The sequence below is a fragment of the Suricata suricatta genome, chromosome 16, assembly GCF_006229205.1.
Source record: "Suricata suricatta isolate VVHF042 chromosome 16, meerkat_22Aug2017_6uvM2_HiC, whole genome shotgun sequence".
NCBI classification, from domain to species: Eukaryota; Metazoa; Chordata; class Mammalia; order Carnivora; family Herpestidae; genus Suricata; species Suricata suricatta.
In genome coordinates this window covers 10,649,242-10,671,585 of record NC_043715.1, presented here as the reverse complement: position 1 = coordinate 10,671,585, position 22,344 = coordinate 10,649,242, and the positions used below count along the sequence as shown (strand labels likewise).

At 36.6% G+C, this 22,344-nt stretch overlaps 1 protein-coding gene across 1 annotated transcript in view; it reads left to right on the top strand.

Moving 5' to 3' along the window:
- CNTNAP4 (contactin associated protein like 4) overlaps positions 1–22,344 on the top strand; it is a 541,886-nt gene that overhangs the window by 213,240 nt on the left and 306,302 nt on the right. Inside the window, exon 3 of the mRNA XM_029925564.1 lies at positions 19,656–19,749. Within this exon, the coding sequence (XP_029781424.1) occupies positions 19,656–19,749 (94 nt within the window). The remainder of the gene's footprint in view (positions 1–19,655; positions 19,750–22,344) is intronic.

Here is a 22,344-nt window from a genome sequence, read left to right as displayed (position 1 = left end):
ATAGTTTTTTTTTTTTTTTTAAAGGACATGATGAGCTATTGGAAAAGACTTTTCTAAAGACTACTGGAAAATGTTCATAAAAAACAGGAAACTGTTGTAAGAATTGAAGAATGAGAAGAATTTGGATAAATCACAAGTCACAGAAGGAATTATAGGAAATGAAATCAGCAAAAGCCAACGCAGAATTAGGAATAGGGTGGGCAACAGAGAAGTAGGAGTGAAGAAGAGGGTTTGTGTAGAAAGGAAGAGAAGTTATTGAAATGGAAAAGAAGTGATTTTTTAAGGTTTGATTTCCTCAATGGAAGACGATAGTCCTAAAGGATGTTGGTGCAGGACACTTCAATTACCTATTGTCATAAAACCAACAAAACCCTTGTGGTATTTTTGCAGTGCATTTATGATCAGATGATAAATTTTGAGAAAGCACATTGTTTTCTTAAATAGATAATTCCACCTGAAAGTAATGGAGAGTGGGTACCTAGCCTTATGCTCAGACACACTTTGCTATCAATGCTTTAATCATTTTTTAAAGATTACTAACTGTTGCCTCAATCACAGATGCAATAAGGCAGGAATGGGTTATACTACACCTAACAGTTCTTCCCTCTCTTTTATATTATTCTTATTTTATGATGATTTTTAAGACCTAATTTTTAATTATAAAAATGACTCATTTTATATTTCTCATATTCAAAAATGAAACTCAAACATGTTATTCTGGCATTCTCTCTTTTCCTTTTTCCTGTCTTAAAAAAGCTAAATGTAATGCTTGCTTTTAAAAAATGCAGGAAAGCTGGGGCGCCTGGATGGCTCAGTCAGTTAAGCGTCCGACTTCAGCTCAGGTCATGATCTCATGGTTTGGGGGTTTGAGCCTTGTGTCAGGCTCTGTGCTGACAGCTTGTAGCCTGGAGCCTGCTTTGGAATCTGTGTCTTCCTTTCTCTCTGCCCCTCCCCTGCTCTCTCTTTGTCTCTTTCTCTCTCTTTCTCAAAAATAAATAAACATTAAAAAATTTTTTTAAAAATGTAGCAAAGTTGATAATGATGGGCCCTGGATTTCTTCTGGCTTTTTTCCCCTCCTGCTGGCTGTCCTAAATGATTGTATCATCAGGCAGATATTAGAGCCATATAAACACATGCATTTTGCTTACAGTCTTCTAAGTCAGGTCTCATCTGCTAATGGGTAACCCAATTCTCTGATGTATTTAAATCCATCTGGTGCTTTCCATGTTTCTGTGATATATTTACTCACTTCTATAATTTAGGTGTCAGCAACATGTTTCTCTGTCTTGAACTATCCACTTTTATCATTCACGTTATTAGTCTGTTAATTAAATGAGCTTACATTTACATACAACATTGCCTTTGTTACTACTTTTAAATCTCTTTAGGAATTTTGAGATATATTTCTAGACTGTGGATTATGACCTAAATTACTGTTCATCTATTCCCACTAAAGAGACGTACCATTACTTCATATTTCTGATAGCAAGTACTTACACATCAAAATTACTTATAAATCACCCAGAGGAATAAATTCAAAGCCAATGGTGAGAGATTAATTAAGTAGGATGTTACTAATGTCCTTCAAGAGAATAATTTATGTATAAATATAGAGTTAAAAACCAAACTTTAAGAAAATCAGAAAGAATCATCCATTAAGGGAGTGAAAATGACAAATGAAGCCTAATCATTCTAATGATTGGCAGTTATATGGAGCACAAAATAGGGGAAAATATGGAATACGAAGTAGGATCCAGTGAACAGTTGGCTTTTCAAGAAAGAGGGATCTGTACATCTACAAAAATGAGGGAACGGACTGAGAAAGGAAGCAGGTAGAGAGAAATATAATTATAGGGAAAGTCCATGGAATGATGGAAGGTGATATGGGTCAATGGTATAAGTAGAAAGCATTTAAATGTTACTAAGATGGTGGAGGTTGATTGAGAGGGAGATAATATCTTAGTGTATGGCTCTGCCTTTTAAAGTAAATATGCTATCCTCTTAGCATTTTTACTAATGCTAAGTAAAAATCCTGAATGATTGAAATTCTATACTCATTGAACAACAACTTCTCATTTCCCCTTCCCTTCAGCCCTTGACAACCACCATTCTACTTTCTGTTTCTATCAATTTGACTTCTATCAATTATGACCTATACATATACATATACATATATATCTGGGTCATATAAGTGGAATCGTGAAGTGTCTGTCCTCCCGTGATTGGCTTATTTCACTTAGTACGAAATCCTTTAGGTTGATGCATACTGTACCATATGACAGGATTTTCTTCTTTCCTATGACTATATAATATTCTATTGTATGTATATACCACATTTTCTTTATCCACTGATCTGTTGAAGTTTTGGTTGTTTCTACTGCTTAGCTATAGTAATACTGTAATGAACATGGGAATGCAAATATATCTTAAAGATCCTGATTTCAGTTCTTTTAGATAATGTTAAGCAAGTGACATCTGTTGCTGTTCTCAGGAGGAGAACTCTGAGCACTTCTGACTTCTGCATCTGGGAATTAGAGTCACCAACAAAAATGCAATGGCAGTCGAGCACTGGGTGGAATAGCACTTTACTCATTTAGAGAAGAGACAAAACAAGATCAGTTTCAATAGTGGATGTCAGTTGCCAGTGGCTGTTACGTCCCTTCTGGCAGCTGATGCAGGTTAATTAGTCTGGGCTGCAGCAGAATGGCTCTGTGTCCCTTCCAGGGTACAGATATTGTCATGGGGTTGGCCATGTGCCAGATGATCCTTAAACAGAACAAAGGAGCACACACACAGCCTGAAACAGGGAAAGGTTTTCCCACATGAGGTACAAGTCCAGCATAGATTGTAGGACTCTTTGTCTTGTTAAGGAAGTGTTTTAGGCCTAAACCCCTTCTTCTTTTTTTAAAGTTTATTTTGAGAGAGAAAGAGAGGCAGAGAGAGAGAGGGAGAGAGAGAATCCCAAGCAGGTTCCACACCGTCAGTGCAGAGCCTGATGCGGGGTTGGAACTCATGAACAATGAGATCATGACCTGAGCCAAAACCAAGAGCCTGATGCTTAACCAACTAAGCCCCCCAGGCCCTCCAGGCCTAAACCTCAGGTAGAGTGGGAGTCGAATGACTCCATGCATGAGACTAACTTGCTGAAAGATGGATACCCAGAATTGGGATTTCTAGATTATATTGTAGTTCTATTTTTAATTTTTTGAGGAAGCTCCATGCTGGTTTTTTTTATAGTACTTGCACCATTTTACATTCCCACCAACTGTGCACAGGATTCAGTTTCTTCACATCTTCACCAACACTTGTTATTTCTGTATTTTTGATAATGTCATTCTAAGTATGAGGTGATACCTCATTTTGCTTTTGATTTGCATTTTCCTGATGATTAGTGATTTTAAACATATTTTTCATACACCCCTTGGCCATTTGTACATCTTCTTTAAAGAAATACCATTCATATCCTTTGTTCCTTTTAAGATTGTTTTATTTGTATTGTGTTATTAAGTGGTAGGAGTTCCTAATGTATTTAAAGTTTTTTTTTGTTGATTTTTGAGAGAGAGAGAGAGAGAGAGAGAGAGAGAGAGAGAGAGAGAGAGAGAACAAGAACATGATTGGGGAAAGGGCAGAGAGAGAGGGAGACACAGTCTCTCAAGTAGGCTCCAGGCTCTGAGCTGTCAGCACAGAGCCTGACGCGGGGCTCACAATCACAAGCCATGAGTTAATGACCTGACCTGAAGTCAGATGTTTAAGTGACTGAACCACCCAGGTGCCCCAGTTCTTTACATATTTTAGAAATGAATCCTTATATATGGTTTATAAATATTTTTTCCATTCTATAGGCTACCTTTTCATTTCATTGATTGTTTCCTTTGCTGTATGGTTTTTTTAGTATGATGTACTCTAGCTTATCTAGTTGCAGATCTTACATTTAACTGTTCAGTCCATTTTGAGTTGATTTTTGTAAACGGCATAAAAGTAGGGTCTTATCCAATTGTGTGTTCCTAACACCCTTGTCAAAGATCAAGACAATAAACATGTGAGTTTATTCCTAGGCTGTTATGTTCCATTGGTCTATATGTTTGCCTTTGTGCTGGTACCATACTGTTTTGATTACTTTAGCTTTGTAATATGTTTTGAAATCAGGAAGTATGGGTCTTCGGTTTTTTTTCTTTCTCAAGATTGTTGTGACTATTTAAGGCCTTTTGTGCTTCCATATGAATTTTAGGATTGTTTTTGGTATTTCTGTAAAAGAGTCCATTGGAATTTAAAGAGGGATTGCATCAGATCTATAGATTGTTTTGGTAGTGTGGACATTTTAGCTACATTGAGTCTCCAACTCCATGAACACGGGATGTTTCCTCATTTATGTGTGTCTTTTAAAATTTCTTTCAGTAGTGTTTTGTTGTTTTTAGTGTGTAAGTCTTTCTCCTCCTTGATTAATTTTATTTCTAAGTATTTTATTCTTTCTAATTCCAGGGTAGTTTTTTAAATTTTCTTTTCATATTGGTCATTGTTGGTTATAAAAACACAATTGCGGGTGCCTTGCTTACTCAGTGGGTAGAGCATGCAACTCTTGATCTCCGGGTCATGAATTCACACCCCACGTTGGATGTGAAACCTCCTTAAAAAAAAAGAAGGACAATTGATTTTTGTATGTCTTTATATTTTTTCTACTTTAAAAATGTTTTCACATAGAATCAAGAGAAGAAAATAAGGAATTTGCAAAGACCAGGTAGGGGAGGTGGGGGGAGATGAGTGATGGCAGAAAATCAGTGGAGATCTGGGCATTTAACAGGGTAATATAAGTTTCAGTGTCATGGATAATCAGATTCAGGCCTTCAACAATGAGTTCATCCATCTTCCCTGGATACCTGCCATCTACTACGTGACAGGTAGTGTGATGCGCATTGGAAACACAAAGGTGAAAGTCCAAGGACAGACGGTAAGCCTGAATATCTGAATTTTTCAGGGATGGGAGAGAGTTTTAGTATAGCTGAAACATAGAGTGTTAGGTCAAGGTAATAGAAGATTTTAAGAAGAGAGGGGTCAACACTGCCACAGTCTGAAGAGGTATTAGTTGAATTAAGGGAGCCTGGACTCTGTGTTAGTGATAAAGCAGGCATTAGTGATATTGACAAAAGCAGTTCCAGTGGATTTATTTTGGGTTGGAAGCTGAATTACAGAGATGTGGCAGGTAAATGAAAAGAGTGGAAATAAGTGGTGAACTGAGCCAAAATCAGATTAAGACTTAGTGCCTGTAAGCATAAAAACAATAGGGCCTACTCTCTTAAAGGTTATTCTCAACACCATTGTATTTTTCAAAATGACAAAATTTAAATGACGTCTGGAGTTGGAACAGCCTTCTTGAATGTTATCTAATTGCACAATTCTGCCTGAATACACTGTAATGGACTCCTTGGTATTTTTGTGCTTTTACTTTCTTGATGCCATGCTTACTGTTCAGCACGTGTGTGGCTGTCTAGCACTGACAGGGACTCATTTCAGGGATTGGACTTTGAAGGAGAGGAATTAGAGGACTGAAAATGAGTTAAGAAATCAGGACTGGGAGTTTTGTGGGGAAGCAGGGTATTATTTTGTTTTTCATTTGGGGAAGCCTTAAGACTATTTAAGGAGTGCAATCTATAAAAAGAAAACATCTGGATATGCCTAAGAGATGGCAAGATCGATGAAGCAAAGTTTGCTAAAAAATTGGAAAGGGCAAAACTGGGAGAATAAGTGAAAGTCACCAAAGCAACATATACTCCATTGGATGCACCTGAGGTGTCTGCTTAGATTAAGATGTGTTTAAGAACAAATCAACAGAACACAACATAGAGTATCCAGTGGTTTAACATCGATGTGTTGCTGCTTAGTTCACATACATGTGGTTTGTGTATACTGAAACATATGCACTTGTATTCATTTATTTTTAGTGAAGTGCATTATGTTTTGAGGAATTTGATTAGAGAAATCAGTTGAACTAGACCTTATGTAGTGTTAACTTAGAAAACTTAAAATGATAGCTAGCAATTTTTAAATGATCCCATGTACTGGGCATTCTGCTAAAGGCTTTACAAGCATGATCTCACTTAATTTTCATCACAAACATATAGGTTAGTGACTATTAGTATTGGCAAGGGTCATGTAGCCAGAATGTAAACAAGGATTTGATTGTAAAGACCCTGCTTTTATCCATAGTGACAAAATGTTGCCAATCATTTAGCATGTTTAAAGTCAGTTTGAACATGCAGAGAGAGTTCCTGTAACAGTGTTGTAGTCACTGTGTATCTCAGACTGAAGTGTGGGTAGGCGGGGCCACAGAAGTAGAGGACCAATTGGAATTCAAGAAAAGTTTGATCACACATTATCAAAACTCTGTAACTAAGCATTAGTTGAAGGGATGCTTTATAAGCAACTGATAGAGATCATTTTAAAAAGTGAATTTTTCATGGTAATTGACAGATACACAAAATAATAAAGTGATAGCTACCACAAAAATATCTACTGAAACTCATAAAGAAGACTGTTTGAAAGGCGCTAGGCAAAAACTCAAAGGCATATAGATGGTGTCATGTACTCACCGCCCTGTGATCCTTGAGGCTCTCTACAGAGTGGTTCTCTAGCTTGCTGCCTGCCTCCCTCTGGTCCACTTCTCTGACGCTCCCTGCTCCCTGCTCTGTCCACTCAAAGGCCGTGTGTTCTTGAGCTGTATTCCATTGTCCCTTCCTCTGTGTCCATCATAGACTCTGAAATCTATGCTCCCCTTGCATGGACACGCCTCCATCTTAGAAGTGATTTCACTTCAACCTCCAGGTAAGAGGCCTACTTCATATGATTTTATGTAGGCATATAACATTTCTGGGAAGCGTGGCCTACTGTTTTCATTTCCTAGTTGATAAAACTGAACCTGGGAGTGATTTTTCCAAGGTCCAACCCAGAATAGCTCGTGTTGATAGAGCTTAAATTCTTGCTTCCTAATACCAAGTATCATAGCCTCCAGTAGGAAAATATCACCTGGATGTAGAATTCTCCCAAGACATTTTGGTAGCACAGTGTAATTTGCTTTGTGAATCTTGCTCATTTAGATCATAATTCTTGGGTTTGACAGGTAAAGATGCTGAACTGTGAAGAGTGATGGAAACAATGTGTGACTATAGATAAGGGCACAGATGGTTGCTGAAAATGATAAAATCAAGGTGCCAGGGGTTATGAAGAATCATACCCTGAGTCTCCATATTTTGGCTGTTCTCAAAATGACAGAAACTTATGATAAATAGATGAATGTATGACAGCCTTGGTATCACATTTTTACTATCGTATTATTATCAAATGTTCTTGGTGTCTAATTTATCACCATAAAATCTCAATGGACTACAGTATTATAGAATACATATAAATTTATTACTAGTGCAAACCCACTATGACACAATGGAAAATAACTAATGTAATAGCACATGTCTTTAAGGATGCAAAGGAGGCCATTAGAAGCATTTGACTCTGCTTTTCTGTTGCTGTGCTTTCTATTTTTACTTTACTTTCTCTGTAATTACAAAGAGAAGAAACTACTATTACCACCTACTTAAGAGGCTAGAAAGGAAAATGACTGACAGATTTTTTTTCCACATGCAACAAATCAATTTTAGATGACTTCTGTTGTTTATTTAATTGTTAAAAGTTCTTCTGATCAGAAGTATTTAAAAATTATAGCAAAGTGCAAAAAAAAGTTAATTCAAAAGAAACTAATGCACTAATCCTCCCCAATATATAAATTTCCTAGTTGATCTCTGTTTCTTTAAACAAAATCAGATGCTTTTTTCTCCTTATTATTAAGTATTCTGTTAATCAATCACATAGTCACATAGAACAGTACCTTTTCCTCTTGCGTATAATGTGCTGGTTGTGTGCACTACTTACCCTTCTCTCTGACGCAGCAATGTAGATAACCCATTGAAATTCTGAGCTTCATTTTAAATATTCAATATTCAATAAATATTTATTAAAGCAAATTTAAAGTAGGAGAGTCTCTGTTAATGCTTTGCTAAAAATGGAAGTGCAAAATGTACCATCTCAGTTACTAATTTGTAAAGCCTAAGGAAGTTAGTTAACTCTCTGAATTCAGTTTTCTCCATAAGAATAGCATAATAACTTTTTTTCATAATGTCAGGGATTTTTAATTTTTATGAACTTGTATTAGGCAAAAATTTCTCAGATATGACACCAAACACACAATCCATAGGGGAATAAATGGCTAAACCTGACTTTAAAATTAAAGTTTTGTGCTCCAAAAGACATCTATAAGGATTAAGAGAACAGGAAACAGACCAGAATAAGATATTTGCAGATGATAATATCTGATAAGTGATTTGTATCAAAAATATCTAAAGAACTCTTACAACTTAACAATTGAAAAAACAAAAAATTTAAATTTTGGAGGAGAAATGGAATGGAGAGTCATTGTTAGTGGGTACAAGTTTTCTTTTTGGGATGATGATATATTCTAAAATTAGGTTATGTTGATGGTTGCACAACTCTATAAATCTACTAAAAACCATTGAGTTATACTCTTCTAATGGGTGAACTACATCTTATGTAAATAACATTTCAATAAACTGCTAAATGGGCAACATATATGAAAAGACATTTCACCAAAGAAGACATATGAATGACTAATAAACATGAAAAGATGTTCAGTGTCGTTAGTCATTAGGAAATCACAAATTAAAACCACAATGGAACAATACTTCACATTCACTAGAATGGCTGTAATAAAAACGGCAAGACAAGCGTTAGCAAGCATGGGAGGAAATTCAATCCTCAAACGTTACTGGTGGAAATGTGAAATGATATAGCTACTTTAGAAAAGAGTATGACAGTGTTTTTTTAAAACTTAAATGTGAATGTATCCTACAACCCAGCAGTTCCATTCTAGGTCTCTACCCAAGAAAATGAAAACATATGTTCACTACAGACTTGTATGTGAATGTTTATAGCAGCATTATTCATAATTGGCAAAAAGTAGGAACACTCAAAATTTCTATGGCCTGGTGACTGAATAAGCAGAATATGTTATACTCATATAATGGGGTACTAGTCAGTCATAAAAGGAACTAATGACTGGTACATGCTAAAACATGAATAAGCCTCAAAATATTATGATAACCAATCAGGCAGAGACTCAGAAGACTATTTGTTGTGTGATTCCATTTATATGAAATGTCTAGAGAAGATAAATCCCTATGGACAGAAAGTAGATTAGTGGATCCCTGGGGCTGGGGTGGAAACTGAGATTGAATGCAAATGGGCAGGAGGAATCTTTTTGGGGTGATAGAAAAGCAAAGTAAAAATAAACTGCAAGTTATTTAGAGTATTAAGTACTGGGCTGCCTGGATGGCTCAGTTGGTTAAGGGTCTGACTTTGCCTTGGCTCATGATCTTACAGCTCATGGGCTTGAGCCCCATTTCAGTGGCCTGCTTGGGATTCTCTCTGTCTGCCCCTCCCGAGCTCGCTCTTTCAAAATAAATAAGTAAACTTTTTTTTTAAAGAATTACTAGGAAGTTTATTGATTTTCTCTTCATACATCTACATCAGACTGTTAATCACATATGTATAAGTACATACATACATATATATATATAGTTAAATTATATGACTAATAGTCTGAAGTTGATATGCTATTACTCTTACATTTCTAAAGGAGTACTGCTGCTTAAGTAATGGAAAAGCTTCTTAGGAATAGTTATAAACAAGACTGGGTTCTTTTAGAGATAATGAAATTAGGAGATTTTGTAACATAGTATAGAACACTTACCATTTTTGCCATATGACTTACTGAAAGATCACTGTTGGTAGAATGATCAATTAAACAGCCTCCTGGGGTTTGCTTCAGGGTTACAAGTTAAGTAATTAGGATGACTAAGAAAAGATATGTTTACTGACATGGTGAGGATCGCTCATTTTTCTTTTATTCTTTATTACTATTAGGAGGAGGAATAGAAAGTTTGAAAGATAATGCATTCAAGAGTTAGATTATTATTCCTTGAATTGTATTTTACTTGTGGAATTAATTCCTGGGAGATGTTAAAAAAACAGCTGAGTTGGCCCATATAATAGAAATATAATCTTTTGTATTTTCTGAGACCTAAGAGACAGGTAAGCAATTTGGGAACCTTTAGGAATCATTCATACAGTGGGGGAAAGGGATCCAATGGTGAGAAACCCCATCATGAGTCACTGAAAAAATTCCAAGCTGTGATGTCTGTGCTCGGTAGGTTGGAAGGCTCCAGAGAGGCATATGGCTCAGCATCTCTCACAAACCCTGTCTTCCCTTTCTAACCATCCCTTGACTTCAGCCTGTGTAATGTTTCAAAAAGTGAAAATTACACGTCCTAACAGAAATGTCATTCTTCCTCTTGGGAAAAGATTCCCATTGTTCTCTGGTGTAAGAAAATGACAATCCAGGATATAATGCTTTAGAATTTATTGCCCGTTGGCATTCTTCTGGAGTTGAGTATTCCAGATGGTACAGTCCATGTCTCTGCATGTTGGGTTTTCCCTGACATCACTTTTTTGTGCTCATGAACTTGAACTTGAATATCAAGTGCATGTGCATTGGTGACTACCTAACATCAAAAATTCAAGGGCACCTGGTAGCTCAGTCGGTTAAGTGACAGACTCAGGTCATTATCTCATGGTTGGTGAGATCAAGTCCTGCATCGCCTGCTTGAGATGCTCTCTCTCTTTCTCTGCCCCTCCGCCTTTCTCAACATAACTAAACTTTTGTAAAAATACATATTCTCCCAAAAAGTGATGTATAAATGTACCTTAGCTCTATAGTAAAAGAGTACTTCATCAAAAATGGAGTAGAATGTCAATTTTATAATGTTTGTTAGAATTCTGTGAGACTAGAAGAACATTTCCTGAGCTGAGACTACTTGGTTTGCAATTTCCAGGCAACGTATAGACATGCTGTATAGTATGAGTAGGAATTGCAGATTCAGCTAAATTGCTAGGATAACATAACGGGGTCCATCAGTCACTCTGCTGTAATTGCTGAAGGTAACAGCCACCTAACGCAGGAATAAATTACGCCCAATTGTTAAGGACAGTTATGTACCTTATCAGTTGGTCAGCAACAAGTGACTGGAGTATATGGACCATTAATCTGTATGTGAGCAGCTGTTGTGATGTTCCTTCAAGAGAGAAAGTGAGGTGCGTCCTGGCCTCCTTTGTCAATCATCAGCAAATTAAAAACAACCTAATTAGCATCTTCTGTATCACAGGTTAGTTTTTAAAAGAGAATATTAGCCTCGATAATAGACCTACATTACTGTTTTATTTTTAAATTTTACTTATTTACTTTTTTTTAGAGAGAGACTGCATGTGAGTGGGGAAAGGGGATACACGGGGCAGAGAGAGAGAGAGATTGACTGATTGATTGATTGACTGATTCCTAAGCAGGCTCCACATTCAGCTCAGAGCCCAATTCTGGGGCTTGATCCCATGACCATGGGATCATGACCTGAGGTGAAGTCAAGAGTCGGATGCTCAACCCACTGAAACACTCAAGTGCCCCAGACCTACATTACTTTGAAAACCAATCAATGTTTCAGAGCCTTTACCTTCCATGCTGCCTTATATTCAGTAACTAAAACATTTCAGGGAAAAAGAGGCTCAAAACCAGTAGATTCTGCAAGTCATCATGACCTTAATTCTTTCTTTAGCAGCCCAGCCTTGATCCTAAGAGGATACAAAACTGATCAAATTATAACTAAACAAATACGTATTTTAAAAATGAGGAACAATGGGAAAATATAGGTAGAAGAAAAGGGAAGAAACATGGGAGGTTAATTGCTACATTCATTCTCTGAAGTTTGGTATGTTTTCTAAGTCCAAGTTTTAAATTACAGTTTAGAAAGTTTACCACAAACTCACCTGGTTTTATAGTAGCAGAGGCAAGGATAGAAATGATTCATACTGTCTTTATGACAAGAGCAACCAGATGATAAAGAAAACACAATTCTTAATACTGCCACTGGAAAGAAATTCATCATGAAGAGGCTATTCTGTTCTGTAGTGACTCATCAGCATCAGCAACCTTATCCATGAATTCTGAGAGCATCCTGATTTTTTTTCTTTTTATTTCTTTTAACATTTCTTAGGGGATGGCCTAGTACCAAAAAATTGTTAGGTAAAATAATGGGTTCTAAAGAACCCTTGGAAGGCAGACCATGTTTCTAATGCGCTCTAGGGGAAGTGACTGGCAAAAAGAACCTTAGAAATGCACGTTGGCATACATTATGGACTCAGGAAAGGGTTGGCTGTGCTACAAGCAGGAGAAGATCATGTATCACCTGGACAGGAACTGAATCCAGGGACTGGGTGGCTTCTATGTTGACCCCCTTGGAAGAACATGAGTGTTTTCATTGTTTGCGAGGAAGAGTCGAGTATTTGGATATGACACATACAGATGCAGCCTGTGGCAGAAACTGGCAAAGAGTCACCAATCTCCTTGTTATGTCTAGACATTTGGGAAGAACAACATTACCCAGTCTCCCTTGCAGGTAAATTGGGGCCACAGGACAAGTTTTGAACAGTAGAATGGAGTAAGGGGGTAATAGATGCTTCCTCTAGGTCTTGGCCCTGAGAGAATTTGTGTATTCCATGCAGGCTTTTCCTTTCTCCTGTCTCCGTTGTCCATGTACTTCCAGGTGAGCATGACATGAAAGAAGACTGGTTTTCTGAGACCATGTGGGAAGGGAGGGGATAGCCAGCCTTCGTGCATCAGACCATGATGTGAGCTAGTCGGTGTTGCCCTGACTAATGTCGTTGATGAAAAGAGTAGTCTTATTTTTTAATGAAGAAATACGTAAGAGGCAGAATTTACCTGTCATCTTTAAGTTTTGTTGTTATTATTCAGTCTAATATTATTGATCACATTTAAGTTTAGTATAATTTCAGACTTATTTGAAGTTTTTCTTTCCTCTATTATTATCATAATTTGTTTTGCTTTCAGTATTTGGAAGGTGCAGATATGTTAAGTGACCTATTGAGTCACAGAGTTCATGGAATTATCTATTGAATTCTTGGTTTTTAATTTATTATTATATATTAATTTTTAAAATGTTTGTTTATTTTTTAGAGAGAGAGAGTATGAGCAGGGGAGGGGCAGAGAGAGAGAGAGGGAAACAGAATCTGAAGCAGGCTCCTGGGTCTAGGCTCTGAGCTGTCAGCACAGAGACTGATGTGGGGCTTGAACTCCCAAGCCACAACATCATGACATGAGCCAAAGTCTGATGCTTAACTGACTAAGCCACCCAGTCATGCCTTATTATTATTTTTTTTAAATTTTTATTATTTTACTACGGAATGATTTTATAGCTTTTTCCATTTATTGGTAATTTGTTTAGATTATATATTTTTGATAGGGTCAATTGTGGTTTTGTTATATTCTTTTTTTGTTATATTCTTAAATGTTATATTTATAATTATATTTTCCTAGGTAATTCATTTTATTAAGGTTTTCAAGTTTATTTGGGTAGAAGTTAAGCAGTGTATTGGCAGGTGGTATATCAGTAAACATCTTGATCCAAATGGGGTTGTCTTTACCATTTAATGTCTGTATGAAATTGACAGTCTTTTTGAAATGACTGAAAAATCTCTGTTCTTAATTTTCTTTATTTTTTTTTTGTAAAAAGGGTAATATTAGTACCTATTATACATTTGTTATGAGAATTAAATACATATATAAAGTCGTTAGAACCCAGTAGTAGGTCAATGTATATTAGGTAGTATTACTCAATATCTCTAGTGATTTTTCTAATTGCATGATTAGTTGTGTTCATTTGCTCTTTCTCCATATAAACATTTAAATTAATTAATTAAAATTAGACTCATTTACCTAGTCCCACATCCCGTCAGTTCTCTAGCCAGCTGGGAGGCGCGTCTCTCTCTCCTCGCCTGTGGCGAGTGGCGGAGGGCAGGGCAAGGGCGCAGAGCACGCGGCGAGCAGCGAGCGTCGCAGTTCCTCCAGTGGGCTCCTTAGTGATCACCGCCGAGCTTTCAGTCCTTGAATGGGGAAAGAGCATTCTTTCTGTTGGCAGGCCATAAAAGAAATGGAAGAAATTGACAGATATGAATTAAATTTAAGTTTTGGGATCTCAGTAACATAAATTCCTAAGGTATATTGTTGAGAATGAGTAATTAGAAGGAAGATGGCATATATTAACGTTTAGGATGAAGGGTTTGGGTTATTTACACATTTAATGTACCAACAGTCTGTCATACAATCTAAAAACAAAGAACACTAACTTGTCTTTTGGTAAAGATACACAAAACAGTATTTTAGGAAGCAAAAGTTTTTTATAAAGATAGGGAAAACTAGCTCTCTGTGTTGGTAAAACAGTACTAAACATTGATTGAACATTTCTAGCCGTGCTATTTGTTAACTATATAACCTTAAGCAAGTCCTCTTACAGCCCTGACTCAGTCTCATCATTAGTATAACAGTAAAAATAATAATTTTTAATGAGATTTTGAATCACTGTATAAAAATACTATATATAGCACCTGGAGGGGAATAGAGCTTAATAAGTGTCAATACTCTTTCCCTTTCTTTATTATTCCTATCTTTTATAGACAGATTCAAGGTGAGGGTAATAAAGAAAAGTTAGCTGTGCTATATATTGGAGCAATGTGTAAGAGGATAATATAAATAGTAAGTTATTAATGGAATTTTGATTCCAACTAAAATAGAGGTCATGGCATAAACACTGAAAGGGAGAAACTATACGAAACAATTACTAAATGGTTCCAGGCAGGATTTTAGTTTATATTTTTCTGACTCAGAGTGTATGATTATACATAAGACCATCAGTGTTTGAAAGTAAAAAACCAAACAAAAAATATCAATTGAAGTATCTTTCCCATAAGGAAAGCAAATATTCTAATTGAAAAATATAAAATCTTTTTCTTCAGGGAGCATTCTAAACAGAAAAAAAATTCTATTATTTGTAAACATTGTTTGTACATGAAAATCCAAGATAACAGCTCTTTCTTTGATTGAGGGATAATTGACATGTTAGTTTTAGGTATTCAACAGAATTATTTGATATTTATATGTACTGTAAAATGCTTACCATGGTAAGTTTAGCTACTGTCACCATACAAAATTAAAAAAAATTTTTCTTGTGATGAGAACTTTTAAGATTTAGTTTCTTTTTTTAAAAGTTTATTTATTTTGAAAGGGAGAGCCAGAGAGAGGGGAGAGAATCTGCACTCAATGCACAGCCCAGTGGGGGGCTTGATCGCATGAACCACAAGATCGTGAATTGAGCCTAAACTAAGAGTTGAACGTTTAACCAACTAAGCCACCCAGGTGCCCCTTAAGATTTACTTTCTTAGCAACATTTAAATTTACAATATGATATTATTGAATATAGTCACCATGCTGTACATTTCATCCCCAAATAAATGACATTCATTTTATAATGGGAAGTTTGTATCTCTTGAGCCTATTCATTCATTTTGCTCACCTCCCAACCCTCCTGCCCTCTGGCAACTACCATTGTTTTCTCTGCATCTGTGGATGTTGGGGCTTTTTTTGGTTCTGTTTTTTTTATTTTTTATTTCATTTTTTACTTTTATTAAAAAAATTTTAATGTTTTTATTTATTATTGAGACAGAGAGAAACAGAGCATGAGCAGGGGAGGGGCAGAGAGAGAGAGGGAGACACAGAATCTGAAGCAGGCTCCCGGGTCTGAGTGGTCAGCGCAGAGCCTGACGCGGGGCTCTACCATGAATCGTGAGATCATGACCTGAGCTGAAGTCAGACACATAACCGACTGAGCCACCCAGGCGGCCCTTTTATTTAAAAAATTTTCCTTAAATGCTTATTTTTAAGAGAGAGAGAGCAAGCGGGGAAGGGGCAGAGAGAGAGAGGGAGACAGAATCCAAAGCAGGCTCCAGCCTCTGAGCTGTTAGCACAGGGCCTGATGTGAGGCTTGAACTCATGGACCATGAGATCATGACCTGAGACGGTGTCCAACACATAACTGACTGAACCACCCGGATGCCCCTGCTTTTCAGGTTTTACATATGAGTAAAATCATACAGCATTTGTCTTCCTCTGTCTGACTTATTTCACTTAGCATAATAGCCTCACGTTCCATCCATGTTGTTGCAAATGGCAAGATTTCATTCGTTTTTATGGCTGAGTAGTATTCCCCCCAACCCCCGTGTGTGTGTGTGTGTGTGTACCACATCTTTCTTCACTCATCCATTGACAGACACTTAGATTCTTTCTCTATCTTCTTGGCTATTGTAAATAATGTTGAAGTGGACATAGGGGTAATACATCTTTTCGAATCAGTGTTTTTGTTTTCTTCAGATAAATACCCAGAAGTGGAATTGCCAAGTCATATGGTAATTCTGTTTTTAATTGTTTTTGTGTACGAGGTGTTTGAAATCCAGCAGTTTTGCACCTGTAGCACACACTAATTTGGACTGGCCGTGTCTCACGTCCTCAGTAGTCACGCGTGGCCACCATATTGGATGTTCTCATGCGTCTGTAGCAATCTCGGTTTTACCTGTCTGTCTCAGGTAACCAAGGCTGAAATACATATTGTTTCCAAAATTAAACACCAGATGAGACCAATTAATTTATGATTTTGAAGTATTTATTTTTGTATCTACCTCAAAGATCCATCAGATTTTTTAAACTGTTGTTTTTGAAATGAGATTTGTAGATTAATCTGACAAATGACAAAGAGAGGTGTATCTTACTGATGGTGTTCTATCTGGATTGATCAGTAGGTAAAACAATAATCAACTAAAAAGAAATTTACAATAAGGTAGAACCCCCCAAGAACAACAATGGAGACAGTAATCCTGTAGGTTGGAGTAGTAATTCCAGGAGAAGATAAATATTAAACACAGATGAAACAAAATAAGTGGACAGAAAAAGTAGGCAATGTTTCACCACCATGTTGAGAATATTATTTAGAATGATTCCATATTGGTGAGCAAATGATGTGTGTCTTCTCTTTACACATCCCCAAGTAACATGTGTATGGAAAAAAAATTGTTTTAATAGTTAAACAGAAAATAGAATTAGCTAGAGTCCTTTTTTTTTTTTTTTTTTTTTAAGTAGGCTGTCCATGCTCAGCACAGAGTCCAGTGCGGGGCTTAAACTCATGACTCTGAGATCAAGAGTCAGATGTTTATTTGACTAAGCCCCCCCCCCCAGTTGCCTCATGTAGAGTCTTTTAAAAATGTTGATCACTTAAGTTGCCTATTGATAATAGAACTTTGAGTCTTATTCCTCAAAGTTCCTCAAAAGTTTAATAGGTCTTTTTTCCTGTTCAGAATGTTGTCTGGATTATCTCTTGTTTGTCTCTTATAATTTGAAGTTAAATCATTGTCAGTGCTGTTGGCAGAGTTGCTGTACCTACATGGTAATCAGGGTACATAAATCATGATAAGTGATACCAACTTAGTTCTTTTCTTCCTTCTAGTTAGTGATAGAGTCATCACAAGTAGATAAAGAAGTAGAAAGCACTCACTGAATGATTATTTCAAATGTTAAGGACTTAGTGCATAATCATGGGTTGGCTATGAAGGATAAAAGTCTACTTTTACTTGAGTTTCAGAAACAAAATTTTGGGTGCATAAAATTAGAATAAGTTTTTTTTAAAACTCAACTTACCTTCTTATAATTAAACTAACCTGGTGTGTTAATTAATCTCACAGTGTTCAAGGTAGATACATGAGATAAATCATGGGCTTAGAATGACTTCCTTTCCTATTTTAACGTTTTTTGAAACTAAAAGGAAGGAGCGTGTTTGTAGGTAGTGTCATGGAGGAGTAGAAGTAATTCTGCCTTAAGAATTTGAATGAGAGATTCAGTTTAATAGAGTAATAGATCTTTCTACATGCCAGTGTAACTCCAAGAAGGATAATAGATGAAATTAAAAGCTATCATGACTCTCATGGTAAAATCATGAAAGTGATTTTATTTGGCTGATTTCAAATAAAATAAACAGATAAAAGAGTTTGAAAATCAGAGTTAGTAACTGTTCAGTGAAAGGTTTTTTTTTTTTTTAAAGGTATACCACTTTGTCTTTGAAGATTTACATATAATTGTGTGTGTGTAAAATGTATTGTGCAACACAGAAAATGCTTTCTCTGTAAGACTGGATATACTCTTTTCCCTTTTGCAAACCTTTACTATGTTTACAGAAATGATCAATAATCAGTCTAATAGGAAAAAGTACATTTTATTTTTTCCTCCTTTTAAAATCAGACTCTTTACTTTGAGATAATTATAGGTTCATGTGCAGTTGTAAGAAATAACATAAAGCAATTTTGTGTACTCTTCACCTAGTCTTGCCAATAGTACCATCTTGCAAAACTATAGTGAAGTATCATGACCAGGAAAGTCACATTGACACAATTCACTGATTTTATTTAGATTTCCTCAGTTTTACATGTATTTTGTGTGTGTGTGTGTGTGTGTGTGTGTGTGTTTATGCAATTCTATCACATGTGTAGGTTGATATATCTACTACTACAGTCAAGATAGAGAATATTCCATCACCACAAGGAACCCTATTACAACTACATCCACCTTTCTCTTCTCACTCATTCCCATCCCTAACTTCTGACAAGCCTTAATCTTCTATCCCTATGATTTTGTGATTTTAAGATTATATAAATGGAATCATACAGTGTGTAGCCTTTGGGATTGGTTTTGTTTTTCACTCAGTACATTCCTCTTGGGATTCGTTCACATTGTTTTTGAATCAGTAATCTATTCCTTTTTATTGCTGAATAGTGTTCCATGGTGTGCATGTGCCATATTTACATAACCATTCATCTATCAAAAAACATGTGGTTTATTTTTAGTCTTTGGCTATTACAAATAAAGCTGCTATGGATATTTGTTTTGGTAGGTTTTTATGTGTTTTTTATCCATTTTTAGGCATATAAGTGCAAATCCTATGGAATTTTGCAATGTGGACTTTAAATTTTCTGTTTTTTAAAAACTGTAAATTAAACAAGGTCATAAAATTCAATAATTTCCTTGAAGATGTTTAACAAAAACATGTTACGGAATAGTCATTTAAAAGTAGTTTTTAGATTTGTGCATAAAACAAAATTGGGCATATTTGAGAACAAAATTTCTTTGAAAGAGAAGAGAGATGAATCTAGAGAGAATCTTCTTGATGAAGAAAATTAGAGTTTGGGGGTCCTTCTTGAATCAACCTAAAATGCCTGTGAGCTCCTCTTGAGCAGGATGGGCAAAATGTCCCCGAGTGGTCTGCTCTGGGAGGACAAGAACAGCAAGGTTGGGCCTCTGGCCCCCTCACTAGGTAGGTCAGGTAGGTAGTTTCGTCATTCCTTCTGCTCTGGAAGAAAGGAATGAGGAGTTGGCATAGGGCTGATGGGTAAACTAATTGATGATGTCTGTCTACTCTCCCCATGGAACAAAACAGCAAGCGTTAGGAACCATTGTTCATACGTCTCAGTGAGCTTATAAAACCAAATATTATTATGTGAATGATTGCCATTTTGGATTCCTTTAGACTTACTTAAGTGTGGTTTCCAGTTCTAGAGATCTCATGAAGTCGTATTTCTCTGTATTTCTCTTTGTTTAGCTCAGGGGCAAGACCTTGCTGAGGCAAAAGCTTTCATACTGTTTACCAGAGACTCACAGTAAGAGCGACATCTTCAGAACTTGGAGAAAAGCAAGTAAGATTTTTTTTAAAAAATTTTTTATATGGTTTATTTTTGAGACAAAGAGAGACAGAGCACTAATGGAAGAGGGGCAGAGAGAGAGGGAGACACAGAATCTGAAGCAGGCTCCAGGCTATCAGCACAAAACCCAATGCGGGGCTCGAACCCATGTACCATGAGATCATGACCTGAGCTGAAGTCGGACGCTTAACCGACTGAGCCACCCAGACACCTTAAGTTAGATGTTTTTAGATCATTCTTTGTGTCATTAATAAAGTAGGGGACTCTGCAAACTACTTGAATAAGATAAAAGCATATTGCTTTCTTCAAACCTAAACAATACAAAACCCAGAGATGTGACATTTTTTGAAAAGAAAGTAAAAACCCACAAATTCTGTATAAAACCCACTTGCTTTCTAATACAGCTCTCTTTCTATAAATAAATTGAAGGTTTGAGGTACTGCATTGAACTGTAAAGGTGAACTCATGCTGGTAAATCAGGTAGATGACAGTAAGATGACGTGTCATCCTTTTCTCGTTCAGTTTTGAAGAGGAAGCGAATCCTAAACCTCCAGTCCATCTGTGTGTTCAGGGGAGAGGCTCTGTGTTGCCCTTCAGAAGTGGGGACTGTTGGTGTTTGTGTTAAGGTCATTTAAATCACAAAAAAACAGAAATTTCTCTCTTTCTGCAAATTAAACACACTCCCCCGTTGTGTGGTAATGGATTTCAGTCCTTTGTAATTAAAGATCCAACTGTTCACCTCCTGAAACCAAGAGCTTTTTACCACATTGTTGCTTCATTTATCTCTGGGGAAAGACGCTGATCCACCCATTTGCTATTGGAGTGACACAGCGCTCTCAGGATTGCTGGCAGTAACACAGTAATAAAAGCAAACAGTAGACGTTTTGGAGGAGAACCATTACCTCAACTCTCTAATGAGTTTTGTTTTTCAAGAGCTTTTCAGTAAAAAAGATTTACAACAGAGAAAACCTCAAAGTAAGATGACTGGCTCTTCAGAGTATTATCTGCTCAGAGTGATTAAAATATTTCCTCTCAAGTTCTTCAGCTGGACTTTGTTTCTTTTTTTTAGTATTTCCTTTCATCTTTCATTACAAATTTTTAATATTTCCTTTTATCTTTCATTACAAATTTTGTTTCTTGTTTATTTTCTTCTCTTTGACTTCTAACTCATTTCATGTTCCCGCATAACCCATGACAGATTCCTCTTTTTACCATGTCCTGTTCTGGGCTCCCCAGGAAGCAGATCCGGGGCAGAGGGCCTCTGTTCTGTTACCAAAGGAAATAGGAGTGAGCAAGAGGGGAGGGAGGCAGAGAAAGGAGATCAAAGGTGAGGATGTGTTTGCTGCTGCTGCTGCTGCTGAGTTTGTGGAGCAGCCGGGTCGTGGTAGCGAGCCCCTGAGAAGCTGAATAAACTGCCTCGCAACCAACTTGAGAATTGAAGGGAGAAACACTCGTTGACTGGATCCTGTCTCTGGTCGTTGAGAATGTCACGCAGTGTGGTCTTGTGTTTCTGGTGATACATGTGGGAACATAGGCACGCTGTTCGTTCTCCTAGAGAAGGTAACACGGAGGGCTCACAACGAGGTAGAGACGCTTTGGGGGGGACGTTTTTGAGAAGCCAGCCAGAGCTCATGCAGAGCTGGTCCTCACAGGAGCAGTTGGACAGAAGCAGAAGACAGCTGAAACCTAGAGCATGTGGGGAGTTGCCTACTATGTGTCTAATGCACATGGCAGTTGCTTGCTGTATAGTGTTAGTCCAGGCAGAAGCATAGATAAAATTAGCCCCTGCACTTGAGGAGGACTTAAAATAGACTTAGAAAAAGTCTTGGAATTTTGTTCTTACATTTCAAGAGATCATGAGTTCTGTCCTTCCTGAGCACCTGGCAAACGGGATCATTATGTGATTCATTCTGCATTTCCAAAACGAACAAAAGATTTGCTGTAAACAGATGCTCAATACAATTTTTAGTAATAACAAGTATTTATGTGTAGTTTGTATTTTAGGAACACTACAACTTTAATTATTAAAAGAATAACTTCAGTGTACTTTTATGACACTACTTGATATGACATGACCGATCAGTATTGGAAGTTCAGTCTCTGACGTGCTAGGGCCATCTAAGAGGTCTACTCTGAATAATTGTCATTTCAACTCCGGAAACTCTGGAGGCCATAATGTGCCCATTTTCATCTGACTAGTCTGGTTTGTTTAAGCCCTAAAGTCCTAGACATGGAGAGATGTTATTTAGTATATGAGCTTGAAGACATATTCAATACCTCAGATAATAGCTACTTATGCTTATTTGTATTGATGTAGCCTTAGGAAATTTTTGCTAAAATGATTCATTAAGGACACTAAGGTACTATAGGCAAAGAGAGGTTAAAGAATAATTAAGTAAGTATATAAATTAAATAGGTATGTTAAAGCAATATTATATTGGGCCATGTTTATTTGGATTTTTTTTGGCTTGTGCTGCTGAATTTTTTTTAAAGGATAACAATTACGTGCAGTTTGAATGTTAGGACATATTTAACTGTTAGATTAACAAATCTGATCCTTATTGCTATAGAAGTATTAATTTGTATCAA